The 26,109-nt window shown below is 43.8% G+C and overlaps 1 protein-coding gene across 4 annotated transcripts; it reads left to right on the top strand.

Moving 5' to 3' along the window:
- The first annotated feature begins 1,716 nt into the window (after positions 1 to 1,716).
- On the top strand, positions 1,717 to 18,015 carry LOC106574312 (1-acyl-sn-glycerol-3-phosphate acyltransferase gamma). Of its 4 annotated transcripts, none has more exons than XM_014150146.2 (10): positions 1,717 to 1,948; positions 11,285 to 11,342; positions 11,794 to 12,021; positions 13,371 to 13,540; positions 13,649 to 13,810; positions 14,364 to 14,517; positions 14,604 to 14,706; positions 14,870 to 14,945; positions 15,064 to 15,262; positions 16,983 to 18,015. In XM_014150146.2, the coding sequence occupies exons 3-10, from the start codon at positions 11,844 to 11,846 to the stop codon at positions 17,072 to 17,074; spliced, it is 1,134 nt and encodes a 377-aa protein (XP_014005621.1). In that variant the 5' UTR covers positions 1,717 to 1,948; positions 11,285 to 11,342; positions 11,794 to 11,843; the 3' UTR covers positions 17,075 to 18,015. The 4 variants fall into 4 exon arrangements, with proteins under 4 accessions (XP_014005621.1, XP_014005624.1, XP_014005623.1 ...); XM_014150149.2 differs by lacking the exon at positions 1,717 to 1,948 and adding an exon at positions 2,052 to 2,074; XM_014150148.2 differs by lacking the exon at positions 1,717 to 1,948 and adding an exon at positions 5,681 to 5,764.
- The last annotated feature ends 8,094 nt before the right edge of the window (positions 18,016 to 26,109 follow it).

The raw sequence follows: 26,109 nt of genomic DNA, 5'->3' as shown, positions 1-26,109 counted from the left end.
GTGGTTTTAACAGTGACCAGTCTATGCTTGGCTCTTCCTTTTGTTCTTATGTTGAAGATTTTCTTTTTACATTTTCTTTTCTCAATGGGCAAACAATGAAATGTATTAACTGTTTGGTAAAGTTTTTAGTGCTTCGTTTTTTGAGCCTGAATATTTTATAACATGTTACAATGAAGATTGTAGTGTACAAATCCACATTTATAATATATAATATGTATGTTATGATGCAATAAAAATAAAGTAATGATTATATTATATCCACCTGCTTTTTTTCTGTAAGTAAATGAGTATCAACACACTGCCAAAGGAAGGGGCCGGTCATGGAAGTCCATAGTTGGCTAAAACTGAAAGTACGTAAAAAATGTGGCATATAAAAATTACATGCAAAAATATCTATATTGTACATTCAATATCTACCTGCAATGTCGGGTAACTATCTTTCCTGGTAACATATCCCATACGATGCTTGTCATGTACATAAGTCAATGCATGCCTATCAGGGGACACTTTACTACAAGCAACGAAGAATGAATATTAGTTTCCTCCAATACAGCAGACAAACAAAGGTTGACAATTTCATTGAATTCATGAACATGACACTAGTAGGGTGCTTGCCGAAAACCGTATTCTGTATATCTATATGGCATGGTCAATGAATGATCATACTCACATATGCTGTCTACCTATACTCAACTGAACACAGGTATACCAGTTTGCACAGAGTTAGAATACCTAAGAGGATACCTATAGCCAGTGCTTGACATGGGCTTAAATAGGTGCCGGTACTCATTTTGGGTGCTGGTACTGTTTATATTTAGGTGCAGGAGCTCCACAATACTTTTGAGCTAATATTATATAAGAGGAACAGGAGCTCAAGCAGGTGAGCTCCTTAGCACCGGTGAGGTCCTGCCCAAGTCAAGCATTGCTTAAACACCTACTTTCTGGAGGGTCATCAATACTGTCTGCTGAAAGCTGCATCCCCTCTCACTGCATGGGGCTGTCAATTAATGATCATAAATGTTTCATGAGTGTATACTTCAGTTATTATAAGACACAAAACGCATAAACAGCTTGTGGAGAACATTTAAAATCTGAAAATGTTGCCATGGAAACCCATAAAATGACATAACTCTTGTGGTCACCCTTGACTGAACTGGCAAAAAGTATGTATGATCTGAAGGAATTCACAGGTTCATGGTAGAGTAGGAAAAAACCCTAACATATTCAGGATGAAAAGAGGCACAGGGACATCTACCTGCATTACAATTCAGTCACAGGTGTTGGGAGAAAAATGGGACATAATGGGAATGCTGGCTTGTTATCAGAGAGGAAGAGGCAAAGCGAGAGTGTATACTCTCTGCCAACGAGGTCGATGAGAGAGTCGAATTTGGTCAACAACAAAAAACAATGAATTTGCTACGTGAGGCTTATTTCAACCAACATAAGTTTGGTCATGGTTAGGTTGTTACGAATACACTGATATAATTGGATGCGCGTAGCATTTCGGCAGAAAAAACAACAACGTTATATCCGAGTTGCGTCTATGGAGTTGTGACCGTTGTGCACACGCGTATCTGGCCTCTCATTGGCTAGAATGGTCCCACCTGATCTCGCCACCTCCCGGCTGCCTTCCATCTTTGAGGACATGTATTTCCATTGTTAGAGCGGTCACTCGATTATCTTGAAAATATAATAGATTATCTTTATTGTCATGCATTGTTTCCAGGGGGACACATTTTGTGGGTGGATAGACAGGAAGTTGCATATTTCACAGAAGGATGTAGCTAGCTAGAAGTTAGTTTGCTCAAAGATAAACCTTTATGTTGAAAAATAAATACGTCTATGGCTCTGGGGTGCAAAGACACCAATGTTGTTTCAGTGTTGAGTTGAAAACCAACGCGTTGGACCTGTTTGGTAACGTTAATCGTCGTCAGGATCCAGAAATCAGGTAACTTTAGCTAGCTAAAATGCTATCCAAGTTAGCAGGGGTGTAAATCATCTTTACGTCGATTCTGTTGCAAAACGTTTACTCAGACGGAAAACGTAAACCAGAGTTTCTATTGGACAAATAATGGTAGGTCCCTCCTCGTTTCATTCAGTTTGTTTCTGTTTGGTGTTTAAACGGTTTTCGTAATGAATACACCCCTGCTTAACTAGATAGCTAAAACCACTGCAGTAGCCAGCTAACATGCCACCTAATTTAACATATCACGGCGTAGCAGTCTGGACTCAGACAGAATGTATTGGCACAGACAGCCTTCGTGGGTTGGGAGTTGTGACCACAGTATGTGAGCCGAGTGTGCCCAACTTGACTGGAGCGCAGAACGAGTTTCCCCAAGGCTGGAACTTCGGCCTTCTCCAGTAGCGTTCACTTCATGAGCTCACGCCTCGATCACACTGACAGTGTTTGCATTTTGGTAGCAGAAGTACATTAATTTCAAATGGAACGCTGCGTTTGCCTTGCAGAGGCAGTTGTAGTACGTTCAGTATGGCGCATACATTGGATTTATTGAATATATGCATCAAACTGTATGTGTAGACGGCTTGACAATGGTAGTAGAAGCTGAATGTTCTTTTGTTGCACACATCCAGATGATAGTGCATACCATTTTGCACAACAACACTGTTGGTGTGCCTGCCCATCAAGCATTTGTAGGCTACTTTTTTTGTATTTATTTAATGACATTTTTTTGTAGGCTACTTGTGTGCTACTCATGCCACAGCATGAGTCATAATATCCATAAAACCTAGCGGTCAAACAGGAAATGGTTCCAATCATTTTTCCACCATTCACTTTTCACATAAGGGATTTTAGAAACACTTAAAATAAAGACTGTTTTGTGTAGGCTTACCTTGGCCTGATGTTTTGCACAAGACAGTTCTCATCTCCTAACTCCACTGCTGCCTCCGCCGCATTGTTCTCAACACCAATATGCTGGTTAACTTTGCTATTAGGCACATAGCAACATGGTCTAGGAAAAGGCGCCAATGCAACAGCACACTGATGTTTCAGAACCGCGGACAGTGACCGTTATCCAATGTGGGAGAATGTGCATTTGTTATAAAATAATATCATTTTTATTAGTGTCGCACCATTGTTCTTACATAATATAAAATAGCCCAGTGGTTAGAGTGTTGGGCCAGTAACCGAAAGGTTGCTGGATTGAATCCCCGAGCTGACAAGGTAAAAATCTGTCGTTCTGCCTCTGAGCAAGGCAGTTAACCCCCTGAAGAGTTAAGAAAATATTTACCAAATAAACAAAAGTAAAAAAATAACACAATACAATAACAAGGCTATATACAGGGGGTCCCGATACCAAGTCAATGTGCGGGGGTACAGGATAGTCAAGGTAATTTGTAGGTAATTTGTAGGTAGTGGTGAAGTGACTATGCATAGATAATAAACACCAAGTAGGAGCAGTGTACAAAACAAATGGGGGGGAGGGGGGCATCAATGTAAATAGTCCAGTGGCCATTTGATTAATTGTTCAGCAGTCTTATGCTTTGTGGGTAGAAGCTGTTAAGGAGCCTTTTGGTCCTAGACTTGGCGCTCCGGTACTGCTTGCCATGAGGTAGCAGAGAAAACAGTCTATGACTTGGGTAACTGGAGTCTCTGACAATTTTTTGGTATTTCCTCAGACACCGCCTATTATATAGGTCCTGGATGGCAGGAAGCTTGGCTCCGGTAATGTACTGGGCCGTACACACTACCCTCTGTAGCGCCTTATGGTCAGATGCCGAGTAGTTGCCATACCAGGCGGTGATGCAACCGGTCAAGATGCTCTCGATGGTGCAGCTGTAGAACTTTTTGAGGATCTGGGGACCCATGCCAAATCTTTTCAGTCTCCTGAGGGGGAAAAGGTGTTACCGTGCCCTCTTCACCACTGTCTTGGTATGTTTGGACCACGATAGTTCGACTGGCTCCACTACAGCCCCATCGATGTTAATGGTGGCCTGTTCGGCCCGCCTTTTCCTGTAGTCCACGATCAGCTCCTTTGTCTTGCTCACATTGAGGGAGAGGTTGTTGTCCTGGAACCACACCGCACCGAGAGGGTGTTCTCCGCTGCTGGCCTGCACTCCAGGCACCATCTCATGAGCTTGAAGCCACAGACTCAGACTGTAGACTGAGCCTAATAAGTAATTTATAGTTTAATTTAATTTTAAGTAATTCACAGTCTAAATGCACAATATATAGACTGATTTAATACAACATGTTTAAATGCCGAGCGCTTAATGTTCCTGCCAACCTAGTGTGTCGCACTCGCAAATGCTTCACAATTGATTTTTTTGTAGGCTTTAACCTTGAAATAATTGAAATAACAGGCTCAACTCAATTCACATATTATGGTTATGACCAAGTTCGAGTTAACGTTAGAGAGAAACTAGATAGCTAGCAGAAGTTAGCCTAGCTAGCTGTGACTTTCAGTTAACATTTACATTTACGTCATTTAGCAGACACTCTTATCCAGAGCGACTTACAAGTAGGTGCATTCACCTTATGATATCAAAGCTGTCATTCACATGAAAATTGGACTGTGTTTGCTAACTATTTTGCTAACTAAAGTCAGTTTAAATATGCATGTGGAATTAACCAACAGGTATTTATGTTTATAATACGCTCCCACGTGTGAATGAATTAGACCAGCTAATGTCAGTCAACCACTAGCCCTTGACCATGACTCAGTTCCATTACATGTCACATAAGAGTAAAGGCATCTTCTGTAGGGGGAGTTTTGTTAAGAGCCCCGAAGCTCAATCTGAACATTAACACATTTTCAACAAACAAGGTTAAATTGATACAAACTTTGATCTATTTAGGGCGTAAATCGTTATTTTCTTTTGGCCGGTTGTTTTTAGGTATTGGGACGATCAGCGAAACAGCTTCAGGAATGGTAATGCGAGCTGGTCTGCGCATGCCTGAAGTGGACCACCAGTTTTGAGTCCAAGATCGGATAGTGCTGTGGGGCCTGATCACCTCCGTGAAAGCACTGTAACAAAGCGTTTTTAAAGCGTTTAGCAACGGAAAGTTAAAATGTGCATCTTATCAGATCAATTCAGGCACTCCCTGTTTCCATCTGTTTTCTTCCATTTGGTGACTAATGAATGCGACCCAGGCCCTTCGTCATGGCTGGACCCATCACAGCAGCTGAGCTTCTCCACCCAACCCCCCCATACATATGGATGGAAATGAGAGGTGACTTATCCAGGGTACTGCTGCAAGAGCACTAATCAGTGCTAATCTGTTCTGGACCAGATTAGAGCCACGTTATCCAACATCTCTCCTTTTCCTCTCTGTACAAAGGAGAGGCTCCTTCTGTGTTCCGTCTGTTTTAACACTTTTAAACCAGTGTGTCTTGGTGGTTGTTCTCGTCTCGCGGCGATCTGGTACGAAGCCGTCGCCGACTAGCTCTTACGTTTCTCACTTGAGTTGCTTTCCTGTTGCGCCGATGGACACTCCCTCCTCATCCTCCTCTTTTCCTTGGGACTTAGCGTTCATGCTGTCATCATCATCATTTATCTTGTCTCCTATGGGGATTAACATAAGCATGAGTCTCAGGCACCGTGGACACTGACTCCCCTTTGTCCTCCTCTTAAAACGCTTTGGAGATTTTTATCTCTTTTTTTTCCCGTGATCCTTTTTTTTCTCCTGGGGGGGAAGGTAATCAAGGAGGGGGGCGAAGATGCTGAACCAGGGGGCTGTGATGCTCTTTACAGGGCTCTGTGGGGCACTGGTGGTGCTGGCGATCGCCTACTATACCTACTGGTAAGTCCTGTTGAGGGAGCAGTGAAGGACCGCGTCAGAACTTTATAAGAACTTTATAGACATGAATGGTTCCGCTTCCACAGTGAGTCCGTTCGTTGACTCCAACTGCTTGAGGCTGTGTGCAACCACAAACTATAATCTAAAATCTCTTGTACTACCTGACACTGGTTTTTGGGAGTGTAGACTGGGCTTGGTTGGTTGTTGTCTCGGAAGCACTTTAAATTAAGTTGACTTCTGTGGGTTTGTCTTGTTATTTGTTCTGGAGTGGCTCGGGTCCTTCTGCTGCTGGACATCTTGGCCGAGTTTAGCCCATTTTGGCCTTTGGAAGGCCAATGGAGGCCAGACTGTTTTTCCCTGTTAATCAGTTTAGCCCTGAGTGGCTATTGCTAATCTCTGCCACGTCCCACGTCCAATCAGGCCTTTTGTGTGTGTGTGTGTGTGTGTGTGTGTGTGTGTGTGTGTGTGTGTGTGTGTGTGTGTGTGTGTACCCTTGCGTACTTGGTAGCCTGCTAAATGGCTTTAACCTGGTACATAATCAATGGCAATTTACATCCTTTGCATGCCTTGTAGGCTAGGCCAGGGGTTGTACATCTTTTCTATTTCAAGACTCACTGAAATGCTTACACAAATATTTGGGGACCCCTACAGCGGAAATCACATTGTGAAATGTTATTTTTATAAGTGTCAATGTGTTAATGCCTACATACATACTAAATGTAAGATGTTTTAGCCTTACTGCTGTTATTTTGAATTTGTAGTTTTATCTACTGAAAACTGTCTGAGGCCCCCTAGTTGAGAAACAGTGGACTTCTTAGGAAATGTTTGGGTAAATCATCAAATTATCATCAAATAACACGGACACACCAGTTGGTTTCAAACTAATAGACAAGCAGCCTATACAAGCACCATGCCCATAGAAAGCAAGATATGAGTTGAGAGACATCTGAACATCCCCAAAAAACCTCTAGGCCTGGGTATAGACTTTTATTTGTAATTATTATCATTTTTTTTTACACGTGTTCTATTTCTTCCACTCAATTTCATTCAGTAATTAGAATAGTGTGTGTGGAGGGGAGAAGAACGCAGGACACAGTCTCCCCCACCGCCCTTATACCTGGGGGGGAAATTCTGGCTGAACTTTTTTAACCTCTTTGTGTGTGTGTGTCTCACTCGGTTCGTTGTCCCAGTATTGAGGCCAGCCATTCGTCTGAGGGGATCAGGTGATAGCAGACTCTCCCCTCCCTCTCCCCCCCAAACACACCCGCTCCACCAGGCAGGCTGGGGGAGCGTCTCCCTCTCTTGTTTTGTCTCGCTCTCCCTTTTCTTTCCTGTGTGGGGACAAGTTTCCCACTCTGCTAATGGACGGCCTTGTGAGATGTCATTAGTCTCTTAGGCAAGACTCCAAAGTTCACTCATGTTTACTGAGGAGGGCTGGTGTTTCTCGCGCTCTCTTTCCCACTATTTGTAATTCTCACTCTGTTCCTGACTGTGGGCGAAGCTAGGGCTTCACACTTTGACAAAACTACTAGCTCTCTCTTCCAGAACAAGGTTAGTGGTATTTCTGCTGCTTTCCCAGGGGTTATTGGCGGGAATGGGATGTTATTTATGAATATTGACCTCGTTGAGACGATGGAGCCATTTTTTCCTTAGTAATACCGTGTTAAAACTCAGAATCACCTGTTTGACTGTGAACTGATGCTCCTACTGTAGAGAAATAGGCTACACCGGTAGTTTCAATGGAGATCAACTGCATTTTAACCATGCATGCTATTATCTGCTCGCAGGTGCCAGACGCACTGTAGCAACTGCTTGTATTATTAGACCGCTTGCAGAGTTGACTTAGCGTGGGTGCACCTTTTGACGTTTGACTGCCGTGGTTGTTTGGTGAAGGAAGCAGTCCAAGGCATTGCAACCTGATGTCAATGTGGGACAAACCTGAAGTTTGATTAGCCTATGCCAAAAGATCAGTATCCGTAGAGAATGTCACCCTTGTGGAAGTCTGCTTGATTCTTGAGCTTCGGATAAGGTCGTTTTCTGTCCCTCTTCAGTGCTATCTGCATGAAACGGCCTTCATTTAATGGGCCATTTAAAACATGGGTCCTACAGACCTACACCACACCCTGTTATGCCTTGGCTTTATGGCATCCATCACAACTCCTCAGGGCAGTGAAGTTAGAATAGAATTTTGAAGTATTTAGAAAGTGTATTGGGAAATCATAGTCAACCCACAGAGAAATATGCACACGCGTCACTGTGCTTGCTCAACAGTATAGCTTCCTTCCTCACAAGTCCTTACCGACCCTTGATCTCGGATCCTCTACTTCTCAAACACAAGTGACCCGCACTTGACTACACTGTGGACTACGCTGTTGAAAAGATAGCAGTTCGATAGCACAGAGACGTTTCAAGCTCTAAACTCATTCCACAGTGACCCCAGTTGTTGAGCAGAGTGCAGCTGCAGATCCGGGTCACGGCACCACTACTGTCCTCTTGACCGTGTCTTAGCCAACTATAGAAAACCTAGCAGTTCAATAGCTTGAAATGTCTCCACCCACGCTAAGTAGTGAGGTTATGAATCCAACTCCGTTACACACACACACACACACACACACAGAGGATGGTGAGTGTTTGTTCAGCGGGACCATGTTAATGTTCTCTCATCCCTCTGTTCCCTCAGTTCCCACAGCCCTCAGTTCCCACAGCCCTCAGTTCCCACAGCCCTCAGTTCCCACAGCCCTCAGTTCCCACAGCCCTCAGTTCCCACAGCCCTATGTTCCCACAGCCCTATGTTCCCTCAGTTCCCACAGCCCTATGTTCCCTCAGTTCCCACAGCCCTATGTTCCCTCAGTTCCCACAGCCCTATGTTCCCTCAGTTCCCACAGCCCTATGTTCCCTCAGTTCCCACAGCCCTATGTTCCCTCAGTTCCCACAGCCCTATGTTCCCACAGCCCTATGTTCCCACAGCCCTATGTTCCCACAGCCCTATGTTCCCACAGCCCTATGTTCCCACAGCCCTATGGTCCCTCAGTCCTATGGTCCCACAGCCCTATGGTCCCTCAGTTCCCACAGCCCTATGGTCGCTCAGTTCCCACAGCCCTATGGTCGCTCAGTTCCCACAGCCCTATGGTCGCTCAGTTCCCACAGCCCTATGGTCGCTCAGTTCCCACAGCCCTATGGTCGCTCAGTTCCCACAGCCCTATGGTCCCTCAGTTCCCACAGCCCTATGGTCCCTCAGTTCCCACAGCCCTATGGTCCCTCAGTTCCCACAGCCCTATGGTCCCTCAGTTCCCACAGCCCTATGGTCCCTCAGTTCCCACAGCCCTATGGTCCCTCAGTTCCCACAGCCCTATGGTCCCTCAGTTCCCACAGCCCTATGGTCCCTCTGTTCCCACAGCCCTATGGTCCCTCTGTTCCCACAGCCCTATGTTCCCTCAGTTCCCACAGCCCTCTGTTCCCTCTGTTCCCTCAGTTCCCACAGCCCTCTGTTCCCTCAGTTCCCACAGCCCTCTGTTCCCTCTGTTCCCTCAGTTCCCACAGCCCTCTGTTCCCTCTGTTCCCTCAGTTCCCACAGCCCTCTGTTCCCTCTGTTCCCTCAGTTCCCACAGCCCTCTGTTCCTTCAGTTCCTACAGCCCTCTGTTCCTTCAGTTCCTACAGCCCTATATGTTCAAATTACTTGAGTAGATGCTGAGATACATACATACATACATACATACATCTCAGAAAATGCCTTTTGGGCTGCTGGAATATTGACAAAAGGTCAAGGTCATAGTGATTTAAACAGTTCAGTAGGTTCCATATATACTCTCACATTTGTGTAGATGCTGAAATACTCAGCATGTTCTACATTTATAACAATAAGCATTGGTGCCAATTTTGATTGAAATTGGTCCAGTGGGTACTGAGGGACCACAGGGCTGGAGGGACCACAGGGCTGGAGGGAACATAGGGCGGACCCCTGATCAGATGCTTGAGGTCACTCAAGTCCACGCTCTGTGAGTGGGACCTCCTATAGAGTTGGTACAGCAGGCCTGTAGCACGCACGCACACACACACAGCCATTGGTTTGACTCTTTGTTTCTAGGATATTGATTTGACAAAAACAGTGTGACTTTGACTTAATGCTCATTCTGTTATTAGGCCACTGTGTAGTTATCAGTGTTTTAGGATGGGTTCAGTATAGCTTTGGAAAGTAGCCTATTTTATTCCTGAGACTGGACATAGGAATTGGGGCACAGTAGATGAAATCTAGTGGATACAGTATTACTAATTCTGTAGTATTACTAATGATCGTAACATGTGGGAGGGAGTGGAGTGGTGCAGGCCTGCTGTTTGAGGGTGTGTGTGGGGTCTAGAGTTAGCAAAGAGGACATACCAGAATCCCAGAGATGCTGAATGGGGCCAATGTTGCCAATTTAGAGCCGTTGTTGCTATATTTAGCAAGTTTTGAAACTGCTCCAGAGACCGTTACTGTTAAAAGAGCCTAGCAACAAATGCAGCTACTTATCAGGCTGCCTTGGAGAGTTTTGATAGCATTTGGCGACTTTTCCCACTCAATTCTGGGAGTATCTATCTGCAACAGAAGTCACAGCAAGAGCGCACAAACTGTTAACACTTTGTGACAACTGCTGATGTAAAAAGGGCTGTATAAAATATATTAGATTGATAGATTGACAGGCACAGAAGCAAGGGGAGAGGGTGTGCGGCGGGAGAAGGGGTGAAAACGCTACCTTGGGGATCGCAGCTGTGCTGCAGCAAGGCAAGTTTGTGCCTTGCTGCACAAACGTTGAAAACAAAAGTTGTCAAAACACTGAATTGGGCTAGTTTAGGAGTTGGACACCTGGTGTGGGTGTCTGTGTGTGTGTGAAAAAGAGAGCGTGTTGCTGACCGTGTTCCAACGAGGTGAAAGGGCGTGTGTGTGTGTGTGTGTGTGTGTGTGTGTGTGTGTGTGTGTGTGTGTGCGGACATGTACATATCAGTGAGAGGGAGGTTATGTGCAACGCCATTTGGGTGAAAAGGAGTTTATTTTTGTGGGCAAGCTGTGTTTTTAGCCTGATACTTTCCTATTTTATATTGGGGAAATATAAATGGAAATGAATCACAGAAACTGAATCACAGAAACTAACTGGTTGTCTGCTGAACTTCTCAGAATTAACCTGCTCTTTCTTTCCTTTTTTTGTCACAGTTCTCTGAATAATTCAGTTCTATGTTGTTTGCAGTTTTTTTTCTTTTTGCGGCCATTTGGTGCAAGTTAGATTCTGTTTTGGGAAAGAGTTAAGATTGTTCAGATCTTCCCGTCTTTAAACTGGGACGGCAGGGTAACCTAGTGGTTAGAGTGTTGGGCCAGTGACCGAAAGGTTACTGGATCGCATCCCCGAGCTGACAAGTTAAAAATCTGTCGTTCTGCCCCTGAACAAGGCAGTTAACCCACTGTTGTAAATAAGAATGTGTTCTTCACTGACTTGCCGAGTTAAATAACTGATTGTGAATAGTTTGTAATGGGGTTCTTCTCTGTCCCACAGGTCTGTGGTATTGGCTGACGGGCCGTGCAAACGGGGCTTGTGAAGGGATTCCACCGTGGTAAGTTGCACTGGAATTTCAGAAAATGATCTCTCTTCCACTATTAACCCAGCCTCATCGAAGGGGTCAGGAGTTTTCCCTGACCGTGTGACCTGACTAGGAAAACTTTGGGTCCTCGTCATAGCCAATAAGGCTCAGACTTATTCCTGGTCAGATCTGTTAGTCAGGTGAAACTCCTTGCCCTCATATTCATAAACATTCTCTTTTAAAGGGTAGGATGCATTCGTTTTTACTCACCGAAGTAACAACAGTGTTGTCAAATACTTAGTTACTGTAGTCACGATCAAAGTCATGTTTTTTTTTAACATATTTATGAACTTATTTTGGATATCTTCAGAACTACCCACAATGCACTATTTCTCAACATCATATGGAGAACCGGTGCAAGCTGGTGGCATTTTCCACAGAATTAAACGGAAATGCATTTTTTCTTTATGGTGTTCTCCCCCAGGTCGGCCGTAGTGTGTTGGTAGCCCTGCTAGCCCCCAGACAGCCCTGGCCATGGGGCTGATAGCGTACATCAAGAGCCTGTTCATCCTTCAGCTGCTCGTTGGCTTTGTGTTTGTGGTCAGCGGCCTCATCATCAACTTCATTCAGCTCTGCACCTGCGTCCTATGGCCCATCGACAGGCAGCTCTACAGAAAGATCAACACCCGCCTCTCCTACTCCCTCTGGAGCCGTGAGTCACACTCGTAGTCTTGAGTCGTGTGTGTATTTGTTTGTGTGTCTGGGGGGGGCTAGGCTCGAAAAAGAGCAGCACATTCTGGCTGTTGACCCAAAAGAAACCAGTCTTAAATGCAGTGCAAACTCCACCCACATGTTGTACTGGTTTTGGTGTTTCCCTCGATCCCTCTAGTTGCTGTGTTGTGTGCATTCCTCTCTCATGCGGTCTGTGTGTGGGGCGGCCGGTGAACAATGGGCGCAATGGATTTTGGTCATTGTAGTTAATTACCACGTTTTCTGAACTAGGTTGAATATTTGTCTATTGAAAACTACGACTCCCTACAGCATCCCACAGTTCTTGATTTGATGTCTTTCGTGCTTGATAGGATTTCTCTCTTGAGAAATGCCCTTTGAGCTCACAAAAAAACAAAATGGAATTTGAGTAATTGAGCCAACTTCGGTTGGACCAACTATAATCAGAAAACATAAAAATGATTTGGTTAGTCATTGATGGTGTTCTTAATAATCATGAGCAGACTTAGGATGGACTGGTTGATGCGCAGATAGTACTCTGTGGCTGCACCACGGCATGCTTGGAGTGTGTGTGTGGTGGTTGCACTGTTCTTCACTGAGTTTACACTGATTTTTACAGGAATTGAGACTGATGTAATGTAGTTCATTGCGACGGTTCGTTGCGACTGGTTACATGCTGACCAGACCGCTCCCATTGCATGCGCGAGCGTTGCAAAATAAATGTACACGTTATTGTTATTGCACCCACTCTGCCCACGCACGTCTGCGTAGCCAGGCGCTAAAATAGAACTTGGTTCTATTTGTGACACTTGATGCGCTGCAAGTCCCGCCTCTCCCATCTCCTCATTGGTTTTTAGGAGCATATACCCACGTGGGTGATTGAAAGACGAACTAAGGTTCACAATCCAGTCCAGTTGGTGGTGGTAATGTGCCTTAAAGTTGGTTGCCAACCACCATATAAAGTCAGAAGAAGAAGCCTGAAGGAGGAGAGATTACTAGAAACAAACTCAGTTTACCCTTTTATCTGTGGATTAATTGTCGGGGGGAGAACCTTGTGCATTTCAGGTAAAATAACAACCCAATGTTTATATCCCAGGACAAAATAGCTAGCAACAGAAAGCTAGCTAGCTAAATTGCCATAAATGTTTGCTTATAGACAAGTCACCAAATTAATATAGTTGGTTTTGATATTTCAACCTGCGTTTCCTGATTGCGTCTGGTGTGGGGGGACAAAATTGACACCAGTTTGGGTCATTGTGGGTGGGTGGGTCATTGTGACGGAGTTTACACCGGTTCGTTGTTAACTCTCTGCTGGCACTCTCTGTCCTGTAGAGCTGGTGATGCTGCTGGAGTGGTGGTCAGGTACAGAATGCACCATATTCACAGACCAGGCCACGGTGGACAAATTTGGCAAGGAGCACGTCATCATCATCCTCAACCACAACTACGAGATCGACTTCCTCTGCGGCTGGACCATGTGTGAACGCTACGGCGTGCTTGGAGTGAGTACGTGATAGAGGGGATGTGTTTAGCTGCCTATATCTACTGTTTATGAAAATATCATGTTTGGTAGGTTGGCTGAACAAAGTCGTTTCGCCTTGTCTTCTCAGGCTTCAAAGGTCTTGGCCAAGTACGAACTGCTGAAGGTGCCTCTGATTGGCTGGACCTGGTACTTCCTGGAGATTGTCTTCTGTAAGAGGAAGTGGGAGGAGGACAGAGACACCGTGTTCAATGGCCTGACCCAGCTAAAGGATTACCCTGAGTTTATGTGGGTGAGTAGGACGACAAACCGACAACAAAATGACGTTTGCCCCTCTCCCTTTGACCATCAGCCTGTCTCTGTATGGAGTTGTACCCTGGGGCGTGTTCATTAGGCATCAAACAGATGAAAAATGCCCATTTCTGTTTACCATTGAATAATGTTTTCCACTGAGTGCCCAAATAAACACGCCCCAGATTCGTTGGCGGGTACGTGCACACAATTTAAGCCAGTAATCTGACAAACTCTCATGGGGGAAAATGCGAGGGAAGAGAGGGTCTGAGGGGAGGAATCAAAGAAATACAACTGAGATTCTGTGTGTATGTTGTTTGTACATGTGTACGTGTTACTGTGGACAGTGTTGCCAGAGAGGCACATCAGGGTGTGTCTGAGGTAGTTCACCTCTGTTGGCGTTCCTACCTTCTGTTGTTTCCAGTGGGACACGTAGGGATTACAAGGTCATGAGCTTAGTGTGTTAAGTGTTTACCGCTCCAAAGACATCAACAGGGTCACTTCCAAAGACATCAACAGTGTGCGCGTGTGTCGACTTCTCTCTCTTTCTTCAGTTCCTCTTGTACTGTGAAGGCACCCGTTTCACACCGAAGAAGCATGAGATCAGTATGGAGGTAGCAGAGAGTAAAGGTCTACCAAAACTCAAATACCATCTACTGCCCAGAACCAAAGGCTTCACCACAACACTGAGCTGTCTCAAAGGCACAGGTGGGACACAAGCACACACAAGCACGTGCACACACACACACACATTTGCTGCATCACACTTATGGTCGCACTCTTTCCTTTCTCAGTATCTGCTGTGTACGACGTGACACTAAATTTCAGAGACAAGAAGGTCCCAACACTGCTGGGAATCGTCAGTGGGAAGAAGTACATGGCGGATATGAATATCACGTAGGTGGCGCCTATCCCTCTCCCACAAACAAAGGCAGTGCACTGGTCCTAACAGTTACCTATGGGTCCTTTGACCTGCTGACTTACTGTATCACCAGTACAGTGACTTGCTGCCCTTTAGTAGCGTTGTACTGAATTGACAGTTCCCCTTCTTCCTGTATAGGCGGTACCCAGTGGAGGAAATCCCAGAGGATGAGAAGGAGTGTGCAACCTGGCTTCACAAGCTCTACCAGCGGAAGGTGCCGGAAACTCACCTTTCCGTCCCATTTCTTTACCCTTTCTAGCCATAAGTCAATGACTCTCTCCACTAATTAAATATTGACAACATTCTCTCTTTCTTCCTTTCTCTTTCTGTAGGATGCACTGCAGGAGCACTACGAGAAGGAGGGCAGTTTCCCCGGTCCCGCTATCAAGCCCCCCCGTCGGCTGTGGACGCTGCTCAACTTCCTCTTCTGGGCCACCCTGCTTCTCACCCCCCTCCTAAACTTCGCCTGTGGGGTGTTTGTCAGCGGCTCTCCCGTCCTTATCGTCGTCTTCTTGATCTTCTGCATCATCGGTGCGGATGCCACCCATTTAGCCTGCGCTTAGCCTACTGCTTTTTCCAAGTTCTTATGTCGTTAGGACCTGCCTATACTAAATAATCTCATTTTGACTCGTTATTGGCTGGTTTCCCGAACACAGAATAAGCCTAGTCCTAGACTAAAAAGCTATTTCAATAGAGATTCTCCATGAAGCATGGATTTTATTCCAGGACTAGGGCTCCCGTGAGGCGCAGTGGTCTAAGGCACTGCATCTCAGTGCAAGAGGCGCCACTACAGTTCCTGGTTCGAATCCAGGCTGTATCACATCCGGCCGTGATTGGGAGTCCCATAGGGCGGCACACAATTGGCCCAGCGTCGTCCGGGTTTGGCCGGGTAGGCCGTCATTGTAAATAAGAATTTGTTCTTAACTGACTTGCCTAGTTAAATAAAGGTTAAATAAATAAATATTTAAAAAATATTAAATTATTCTGCTCTAAATGTATAGTTTCATATAGCATTGCTCTAGACTACCTTTTTCCACTGGTGGGACTTTTTCAGTTGATAGCACCAGCACAAGATTTGGACGCACCAATTTCTTCGCAACTGAGCGCCGGTTAATGACTTGACCTGTGGTTTTGCATTCCATACAGAACAAGGCTGATAATAACTAGCCATCTTTTAAATTATGTAAGCGCCCCTGCGGAAATCAAATGAGCATAAAAAAAATTCCCATCTAAGTCAATCTCTCTGCTTAAGATAGTTATCTGTTGTTTTTGCATGGGCTGCTCAAGCCACCGCATCCTCCGATGTCGGCCTTCTGCATTTGGGGTGGAAGGTGGCAGAGCTACAGCTGTGTTTGTCAGACCAGGAGACATCCTGAAAATCAGTCTTCTCACGAAAACCTTTGTAGTGTCGGAACGGTTTGCGGTACAAACTAATATGACCCCTCTATGGAAAGATATCTCTCACAAACACATACAGGATTCCCACAAGCCTCACAAGCCTCGTCTGAAGGTAGACAGACCGATACGAGTAAAAAAAAAAAAATTATGGGAAAATATATGGAAGTACTTTAGTGCCAAAAAAGGGGTTAAATACAGGTAAAAATAATAAGAATTTGTCTCTTCAAAACATATCTCCTTTTGATGTATTTTTGGACTGTCTGTTGTGCCATGTATGAATATGTTATTCAATACGTTAATACGGGCTAATAGCAGTAAGACCAAATTCAATTTTTCATGAAATAATTACTATATATATTTTTTATATTTACAGGAGACCTAAAATTCTAAATCAAATTGCTAACCCAGCCCTGGGCCCTTTGACCTAAGGGTTTTTTAACCTGACTATCATATTCACATTGATTGTTTGTTGAGGGGGGGGAAAAAACGATCCTTTGCGCAATCTCTAAAAAGGTGCTATTGTTAGCGATTTTGAACAGTGTCACTCTACAGTTGTAGGGCCCTATAAAATCAGTTTTATCTTTTCGTAAAATCTGTTTTCCAGATTCTATCTTTGCAGTCAACATTTTAATTGGGGACGTTTTTTGGGAAATACTTTAGAAATGTTAATTCAAACAGCGCATGATGACTGAATGTGAGTGTTTTGGTCACAGTGTTGAGCCCTGTATAGTATTTATATGTGATTACCTACTCCTGTATCTGCACTTTGTTAATTTGTATTATACCTCCGTTTTTTTGTCTTCTTCTTTCTTTCTACTATTATTGACAAATCTCTCTGTCTCTCTCTCCACAGCCTCCATAGCAGTGCGCCGCCTGATCAGTGTATCTGAGGTGAACAAAACCGGCTCTACTTACGGCAAAATGGAGGGCAAAAAGGAAAACTAGAACTCTTTATGGCAGTCACGTTACGGTCCCTCTACTGTCAACGCTCGGTGTCTGAGCGGTTGTTGCGGTCCCCGCACAGACAGACCCTGTGCAGCCATCCTCCTTCAAAAATAAGTTACAACTCAGCAGGAGGGTGGGGGGTATAACTGAATAAACTTTTTAGACGTAAGTTAAAATATAAATTATGATTGTGACACAGAACAAAATTTTTCATGGAATTGTTGCATTTGACTCCCTGTGAATGCATCCTTCCAGTGAGAGGGGGGTGACAGACAGCAGGACTGAATGGTAGATACCAGAGGGTGTATCTCTCTAGCACCAAACACTCCCTGCACCCCAGCTTGAGGCCCCCTGTTGGTCTTCTCCGCACAGCATTGTGGTTCACCTCAGCCACATGCTCCAGAACTTTCCTGTTTCAGCGGTACCACTTCCTCCAACATGCACCCCACTTCCTGCCACAGCAGCCCACCCTAAAGAAGTGCTCTCCACCTATCAAAGATTCACATTTTCTGCTTCAGTATATCTGACTGGGCCAGCCCAACACCAGTCCTACGTCCCTCTGTAGTTTCAGCAAGGGGCTTTACTGTCTGGAGAAGATAGATTCCCAGCATGCTTTAGCTCCCCACCCTTACCCCGATGAAGGTTGGGTGTGGAGGTGAAGGAATCTTAACACCTCTGAGCACATCCTGTTATTTGTTCGTCTGTTTCTTAATGAAACTTGTGCTGAATCCTGACACAAACGAGATTGAGCATGCTGCTACTCCTCCCGTCCTTCCCAGAAAAGCACAGACGTGATGGCCAACCCCGCACCAATAAAATGCAGTATTTAATGTTACTTTAAAGCCAGGTTTGGGCCTGAGCTGATTTCTGAATTGCTTGTAGATTCCATAAATACTGATTGTTATAAACAATAAAACAATTATAATTTGGTTTCCATTGAATATGCAAAAGTGATTGAATGGTGGGATTACATTTATTTCCCTACAGTATGCCGGAGTGAATTGTTCAGAGGGTTTTGAAGAGCATTTTTTTGGCAATGGTAGGTCAACATCTAATTAACACAAATTAATTGTAAAATAGTTAGGCCTACCATCCCACCACACCCCGTCCCCTGTCTATTCGACCCCATTAGTGTATGCAATATAAAATCCGTAACCACAGTTTGAATGCCTTTAGGCCCATCATAAGGGGACACAAAGCTAGTATAGCAGTCGTCCAGTGACCAAGAGCTGAGGACTCGTCTGAGGACAACACCATCACTAACACTGGCTGTCCCTACCATCCAATTCGGCTGCCAGCAGAATAGATTCATGCTTTTACGAAGAGCAGGTGAGTGCCCCACAGGCCATTTGCAGAGTGGATTTCCCATATCCATGATTGGATTTTACAGCATTTTATAAGAAAAAAAAGCATAACACTTTGTACATGGCCAGTTATTGGCATTTTAAAATGCTTTACCCCTCCCACCCCCTAAAATTATCCCAATAATATATTATTAAAAAGTAGGCCTACATGGCCCATATTATCAGACGGGCGTGTTATTATAGCAATAAGATTGATCACCTACAGTGTATAAAACTGATGAAGCATAGTGGCTATATATAGATGGCTAAAGCTTGGGGTTAACCATCTGCATTAATACCCCACTGGTCTAATAATTAGATCAGACTAGATTATCTTTTTGCTAGTTAGCCAGGTATGTATTGATGAGCCCAGTATGGGGCAGTTGGACAGTGGAGGAAGCAAAGCTGTTGATACTACTGCTTCATCTGCTGTTGCTGCTGCTCCTACTGCTGTTTCTGCTGCTCCTGCTGTGTGGCTTCTACTGCTGTTGCTGCTGCTCCTACTGCTGCTGCTCCTACTGCTGTTTCTGCTGCTCCTGCTGTGTGGCTCTACTGCTGCTTCTTCTGCTGCAGTTGCTGCTGCCCCTGCTGTTGTGCGGGTCCTAATGCAGTTGCTGCTCCTACTGCTGCTTCTTCTGCTGCTGTTGCTGCTGCCCCTGCTGTTGTGCGGGTCCTAATGCAGTTGCTGCTCCTACTGCTGCTTCTTCTGCTGCTGTTGCTGCTGTTCCTGCTGCTGCTTGGATCATCAGAGTCAACAGAACCAGCATATCCAACCGATGGAGCTGCTGGTCCATGATCAGCCACAGCAGGCAGGACAGAAGCCCAGGGTGGAGTTGGGCTCTGGCTTGGGCAGGGGCATGGGAAGCCACATGGGTACTCTGGGTGGTGGGCAATGCTATTTGCCTCTGGGTCCATTGATCATGCCAGAGTGGTGGAAAGGGGCTCCATGTGTTACATGAATAACCCGGGGACCAGGTAGGATTGGGCCACCAGGTGACAGAGGTTTGGTGCCAGGTAGGACTTGCTAGGCATGGGCACCAGATGGCAGATGGGTTCCATGCCGACGCTGCTTCCGAAGGCCTCTCACCACTTCTTCCAATTCTGACCGGGGAAATGTCTAAACAGTGTGTTCTGATTGGCTCAGACTACTAGAGCATGGTGTTAACAACACTAAAACTGTTGCCTACCTCTAGTTTTCACAGAGGGTAATGTTTGACAAGGGTCTCTAAGTAAATCATATGATTAAAAGGCAAATTAACCACTGGCATGTGTGTTGGTGAATTCTGAGTTTTCTACTGTACAATGAACTCCATTAATGTTGTACGTATCTCTACTGGAGGAGGCTATTTCCCTTTCCAACCAATCCTTAGCAGCACAGGCTTCATTTTAGAAACGAGAGGGATGCACCTTACACCCAGATTAAAAAATATTACAGTTTACTGTAGTGTACTGTACAAAACTATACTACACAATAGTATCCCTCGATCATGTGTAGAACTTACTATAGAATGTTGTTGTATACCGTAGAATACTACAGGCAATACAGTATTACCCCCCCCAAAAAAAAAAAATACTACAGTAATGTCCACAAAAATACCAGTCCACAAAAACATTACTTTTTTTAACTATAAACAAATACTACAGAATTGTATTTGCTTATACCCTGCCCATTCACCTCCCCATAACACAATTTGTGCCACCCATAACTAGAGAGAAACCTACATGTCAAGTATAGACTATATTGTGTTCCCTACAGGTTATAGAAAAGAGCAGAGCTTCTAAACTATCTGTTCAGACCTACCTAGCTAGCTACCGCATATGTAACATTTGCTCTTTTAGTATTTCTCCACTAGGTTTCCTGAAGGAGAAAGCCTATACTTCTATCTCAAAGATAATAAAATAAAAACACAGTTACAGCTACAAAAACACTACAGTAAATACTACAGTATACTACAGTCTACAACACTACTAGAGTAAATACTACAGTATACTACCATCTGCAAAAACTCTACATTCATTACTATAGTATATACACTATGGCATGTATAGTATGGTTATATGTAAATACCACAGTAAATACTACACTATTCGCTGTAGTGTTTTTGCTGACTTACATACAAGGATGATTTCTGTATTTTGAAAGTTACATATGTTGAAAACTTGATTACTGACAAGCAAAACATGTTGGCACTATGTCAACAATGGAGTAATGAAACAAATACCAAAATATAGTTTTTAGGTGGAATTTTCTTTTAGATAGCTAGGTGGGACAACCACATATCAAAGTCATAGTAAGTCAATTTTTCCTCAATAAAGTAGCTATCATCACAGTCAGAGATAGTAAGGGGTAGAAAGTTACATGTGAGTGTCAAGTGTGAGTGTTAGTTCACGAAAGTGAACTATAGTATTCTTTCATGTGGGCAGCACTTAATTACCACACACCTCTCCAATTGTTTCTCGAGGTTCTCAATGAACATTAAATAAAATTAAACAAATTTCTGCTTAATTTGATCCCAGATATGATCAAACAGAGGTCCCACTGGGCACAGAATGGTTGAATCAACGTTGTTTCAACATAATTTTGTCAATGTATTGTGATGTGGAATCAATGTGGAAAATACATAGGATTTTTTTTGTCATCAACCAGTACTGTTTTCATTTCAACCAGCATTGTAAACATTAGAATTAGGGTAAAACTGGAACTTAAATACATTGACTTAACTCAACATGTTGTTACATCAATCTATATTGAACAAAAATATAAACGCAACATGTAAAGTGTTGGTCCCATGTTTTATGAGTTGAAATAAAAGATCCCAGAAATTGTCCATATGCAAAAAAAGCTTATTTATCTCAAATGTTGTTAACAAATTTGATTACATCCCTGTTAGTGAGCATTTCTCCTTTGCCAAGATAATCCATCCACCTGACAGTTGTGGCATATCAAAAAGCACTGAGCTAGGCTGAGATACCTGCATTTTGGAGCTGACTTACTCAAGAAAACAAAAAAGAGACCATGTTTGTATGCGACTTTATTCATTCAATGATATATACTGCTCAAAAAAATAAAGGGAACACTTAAACAACACATCCTAGATCTGAATGAAAGAAATAATCATATTAAACACTTTTTTCTTTATATAGTTGAATGTGCTGACAACAAAATCACACAAAAATAATCAATGGAAATCCAATTTATCAACCCATGGAGGTCTGGATTTGGAGTCACACTCAAAATTGAAGTGGAAAACCACACTACAGGCTGATCCAACTTTGATGTAATGTCCTTAAAACAAGTCAAAATGAGGCTCAGTAGTGTGTGGGCCTCCACGTGCCTGTATGACCTCCCTACAACGCCTGGGCATGCTCCTGATGAGGTGGCGGATGGTCTCCTGAGGGATCTCCTCCCAGACCTGGACTAAAGCATCCGCCAACTCCTGGACAGTCTGTGGTGCAACGTGGCATTGGTGGATGGAGCGAGACATGATGTCCCAGATGTGCTCAATTGGATTCAGGTCTGGGGAACGGGCGGGCCAGTCCATAGCATCAATGCCTTCCTCTTGCAGGAACTGCTGACACACTCCAGCCACATGAGGTCTAGCATTGTCTTGCATTAGGAGGAACCCAGGGCCTACCGCACCAGCATATGGTCTCACACGGGGTCTGAAGATCTCATCTCAGTACCTAATGGCAGTCAGGCTACCTCTGTCGAGCACATGGAGGGCTGTGCGGCCCCCCAAAGAAATGCAACCCCACACCATGACTGACCCACCGCCAAACCGGTCATGCTGGAGGATGTTGCAGGCAGCAGAACGTTCTCCACGGCATCTCCAGACTCTGTCATGTCTGTCACGTGCTCAGTGTGAACCTGCTTACATCTGTGAAGAGCACAGGGCGCCAGTGGCGAATTTGCCAATCTTGGTGTTCTCTGGCAAATGCCAAACGTCCTGCACGGTGTTGGGCTGTAAGCACAACCCCCACCTGTGGACGTCAGGCCCTCATACCACCCTCATGGAGTCTGTTTCTGACCGTTTGAGCAGACACATGCACATTTGTGGCCTGCTGGAGGTCATTTTGCAGGGCTCTGGCAGTGCTTCTCCTGCTCCTCCTTGCACAAAGGCGGAGGTAGCGGTCCTGCTGCTGGGTTGTTGCTCTCCTACGGCCTCCTCCACGTCTCCTGATGTACTGGCCTGTCTCCTGGTAGCGCCTCCATGCTCTGGACACTACGCTGACAGACACAGCAAACCTTCTTGCCACAGCTCGCATTGATGTGCCATCCTGGATGAGCTGCACTACCTGAGCCACTTGTGTGGGTTGTAGACTCCGTCTCATGCTACCACTAGAGTGAAAGCACCGCCAGCATTCAAAAGTGACCAAAACATCAGCCAGGAAGCATAGGAACTGAGAAGTGGTCTGTGGTCCCCACCTGCAGAACCACTCCTTTATTGGGGGTGTCTTGCTAATTGCCTATAATTTCCACCTGTTGTCTATTCCATTTTCACAACAGCATGTGAAATGTATTGTCAATCAGTGTTGCTTCCTAAGTGGACAGTTTGATTTCACAGAAGTGTGATTGACTTGGAGTTACATTGTGTTGTTTAAGTGTTCCCTTTATTTTTTTGAGCAGTGTATATTATTCTTTACATTGTTTGCAAACTGATATGTGACACGTATTAATGCCAAAATAACATGCAAAACAGGCAAGCCCATTTATTTATATATTTTTTTCCTGCCCCACCTGCCCTGAATGACAGGTCACCACTGACTGGAGGCTATACACAGGTATCAGGGGAGGGAAATCCCGGGGGGGACGGGGGGACACGACCCCCCCCCCATCCTTCGAAAAATATGATTTGTCCCCCCCAATATATCACTGAAACATAACTATGTAATTTAAATAATATTAATAATACGCAATGAAAGCAATTGTGCTGATTATAGACACTTAATAGCGCGTTTTTAAGTTTCAAAAGATTGCGACCCCCCCACCCTTTGCCTCACAATGTTTTGATCCACTGCCAGTTCCTTAGTTGGCAAGGTAACAGAGGGGTCGTATCTACTGTCTGAAAGGCACTCAATGAACGTAACTGAAGTGAGGTTAATCCAGTCAATCGCGCACACACACTAGCTGAATATGCAGAGCTAGCGCGCAAATATTAACTATTAAGCTAGCTAGTACCTATTCCATTTATGTGGCCTCGTCAAAGATGGAATCTTTGCTATCGTCAATTTATTCCAAGATCAGCATGCAGATGATGTAAGTTAGTGCTTCAAAGTCCCTGCGATAAGGTTAGCGATAAACTGAAGTCCAAACTGAACAGAACTACACTCTCTTCTACCATTGTCTTAAATATATTTAATGGTCTCGTTGCAAAAGCTAAATTGTCGCAAGGGAACTTTTATTTATTTATTTTATTTCACCTTTATTTAACCCGGGTAGCAAAGATTATAGCAAACACCACTGAAACGGAATTGGTGCTCGCTAGCTTTGCAAATTCAGCTATTGTTGGAAGCCAGCCAATATGAAACAAACTATTAAAATTACAAAAGGTTGCACCATATGTTGTGTAAATGGTGAACTCATACAGCTGTCAACTCTTGTCATTTTAATCCGTTTCACATTTGCTAGCTACCTTTTAGATCGAAGCCCAAATAGAATGATAAAAGATAAGATGATAGAAGCCCATCTCCTACTGTAAATAACCTACACACTGTGTGTGTGTGTAGCCAGCCAGCCAGCCAGGTAGAAAAATAAAAGACGGACATCAGAGTATTTTTCAGTACACCAAAACGCAAAGTAAGAACCCTAGTAGCCTAATATCTCAAAGACTAGTTGATAAAATGTTCATAAGAAAGAAATGAAATTCTAATGAAAATGTTTCACAATGATGTCATTAGGCAGAGCAGGCAACAGATGGCACACAGACAGCAGAGTTGGGGACAGATATGCAGGGACAGACTGGCAGAGATAGGGAGTCTCAGGTAAGTTTGTTGAGTCTTTGTTTGGCAACATTATGAAAGGTTCTCCATTTTTTTGACTTGTAAAATAGGAACATAATTGGAAAATGCCATGGATACCCCCACTCTCAACTTAAACTGGTGACTGAACTAAGATTTGTTAAAGGCAATGGTATTGCTGTTGTGATTAGTTGTGTGGTTTTGGGTACCGGTAGTTAGGAGTACGGCAAACACCTTATTTCTTTGGTTCCTCAATATACATTTACCATATTACAATGTAGGCTATGTGTTACAGCACTACTTTTGGTGTCCCCCTCAGGAATTGCTCTTGAGAAAATGTAATGTAATTGTCCCCTCCAAAGTTGATATCAGATTTTCGCCCCTGACAGGTATACTGTACCCATACCCACTTTCTTTTCAGTGGGCATTGCCTACACCCATTCCTTAATCCCTACTGTTGTGTATCAAAGTATATTGGAGTTATACAACAAATTAATTATGTAGTACAATAGAGAAATCATGCACAAAGTAGCCTACACAATCGAAAAATGTGAAATATATTCAGATGCACACCGCCTAGTTTCAGCAGAATATCATCTGCAGGCAACAAGAGCATGCAGCTCTCAACTGGTTGTGGCATGGAGCAGCTCACAGAAGAATGACATTGGTAGCTGGTAGGTAGGAAAGATGTTCCAATTTATATCTACCAGTAAATGCTAACTAAGGCAACAACGGATATGCAAACCAGGTATTGAAAAAGTTGGTTATTAGGCTATTTGCGATGTGCAATTCAGTCAACATGCACTGTTCCCTTACAAAAAAAATATTGCAATCAGAGTGCAGTATAACTGCAGTATGCTGCAAATACTGCGTCCAAAATAACACCGTTTTTTTTTACTGCAGTAGTTTTGCAGTGTAACTACAGTTCACTATTGCACAGTGACCTGTTGGCCTTTGAGAAGGCAGAAGTTTCCATAACATTTTTGTAAGAACGGTTCCACCCATTACAAGTCAATATGATTGATTGATTCCACTGTCACTCCAAATGTTTTTCCCTAATACAGTTGAACGGCAGATGCGTTCTATCAAGTGTCTGATGGCCTAGCCAATGGCTGATTTAGCTAACTAGATTTATCCCCCCAGAGACCACCAAAGAAAAATCCTGATTGGATATTTTTTTCTCTTCGGTGTTAACCCTTCCCTTTCTAAGAAAAACTGCAGAGATTAAATCAGAACATCATTGAAAATAATAATATAATTATAATATAATCCTTACTCATTTGCATGGACTACCAGCTTCCATACTCATTTGCATGGACTACCTAAATAAGGGGAAAAATGTGCAACAAAAAATTATAATAAAATAAACAGTAACTCCTCTAACTTTTCTTACACAAGCTGTATGTGAAAGTACATTTGAAGTGAGGTTGGGTTTATATAGGCTACATTTACATCTGATTTTCCCAACAAAGGACACCATAACTTCAACGTGTACCTAGGTATACTTTCATTCATCAATGGTTGATTGGATCTTTAGAAGTAGTTACCATTAGCCCTATAAACAGGATACCAAAATGTATGATATTACTAATACACTTTTACCTTTGAATATTATTGTGTATATAAAGGATGGTTGGTTGATTTAAAGTGTAATCTACATGTTATTAATATGTTGCATTCATGTCTACATCTCAACCATAACTCTAAGTTGAAGACGAGGACTAAATCAAATCA

Source organism: Salmo salar, chromosome ssa16, assembly GCF_905237065.1.
Source record: "Salmo salar chromosome ssa16, Ssal_v3.1, whole genome shotgun sequence".
NCBI classification, from domain to species: Eukaryota; Metazoa; Chordata; class Actinopteri; order Salmoniformes; family Salmonidae; genus Salmo; species Salmo salar.
The sequence above is the reverse complement of the archived record's forward strand: the minus strand, read 5'-3'. Positions and strand labels throughout refer to the sequence as shown.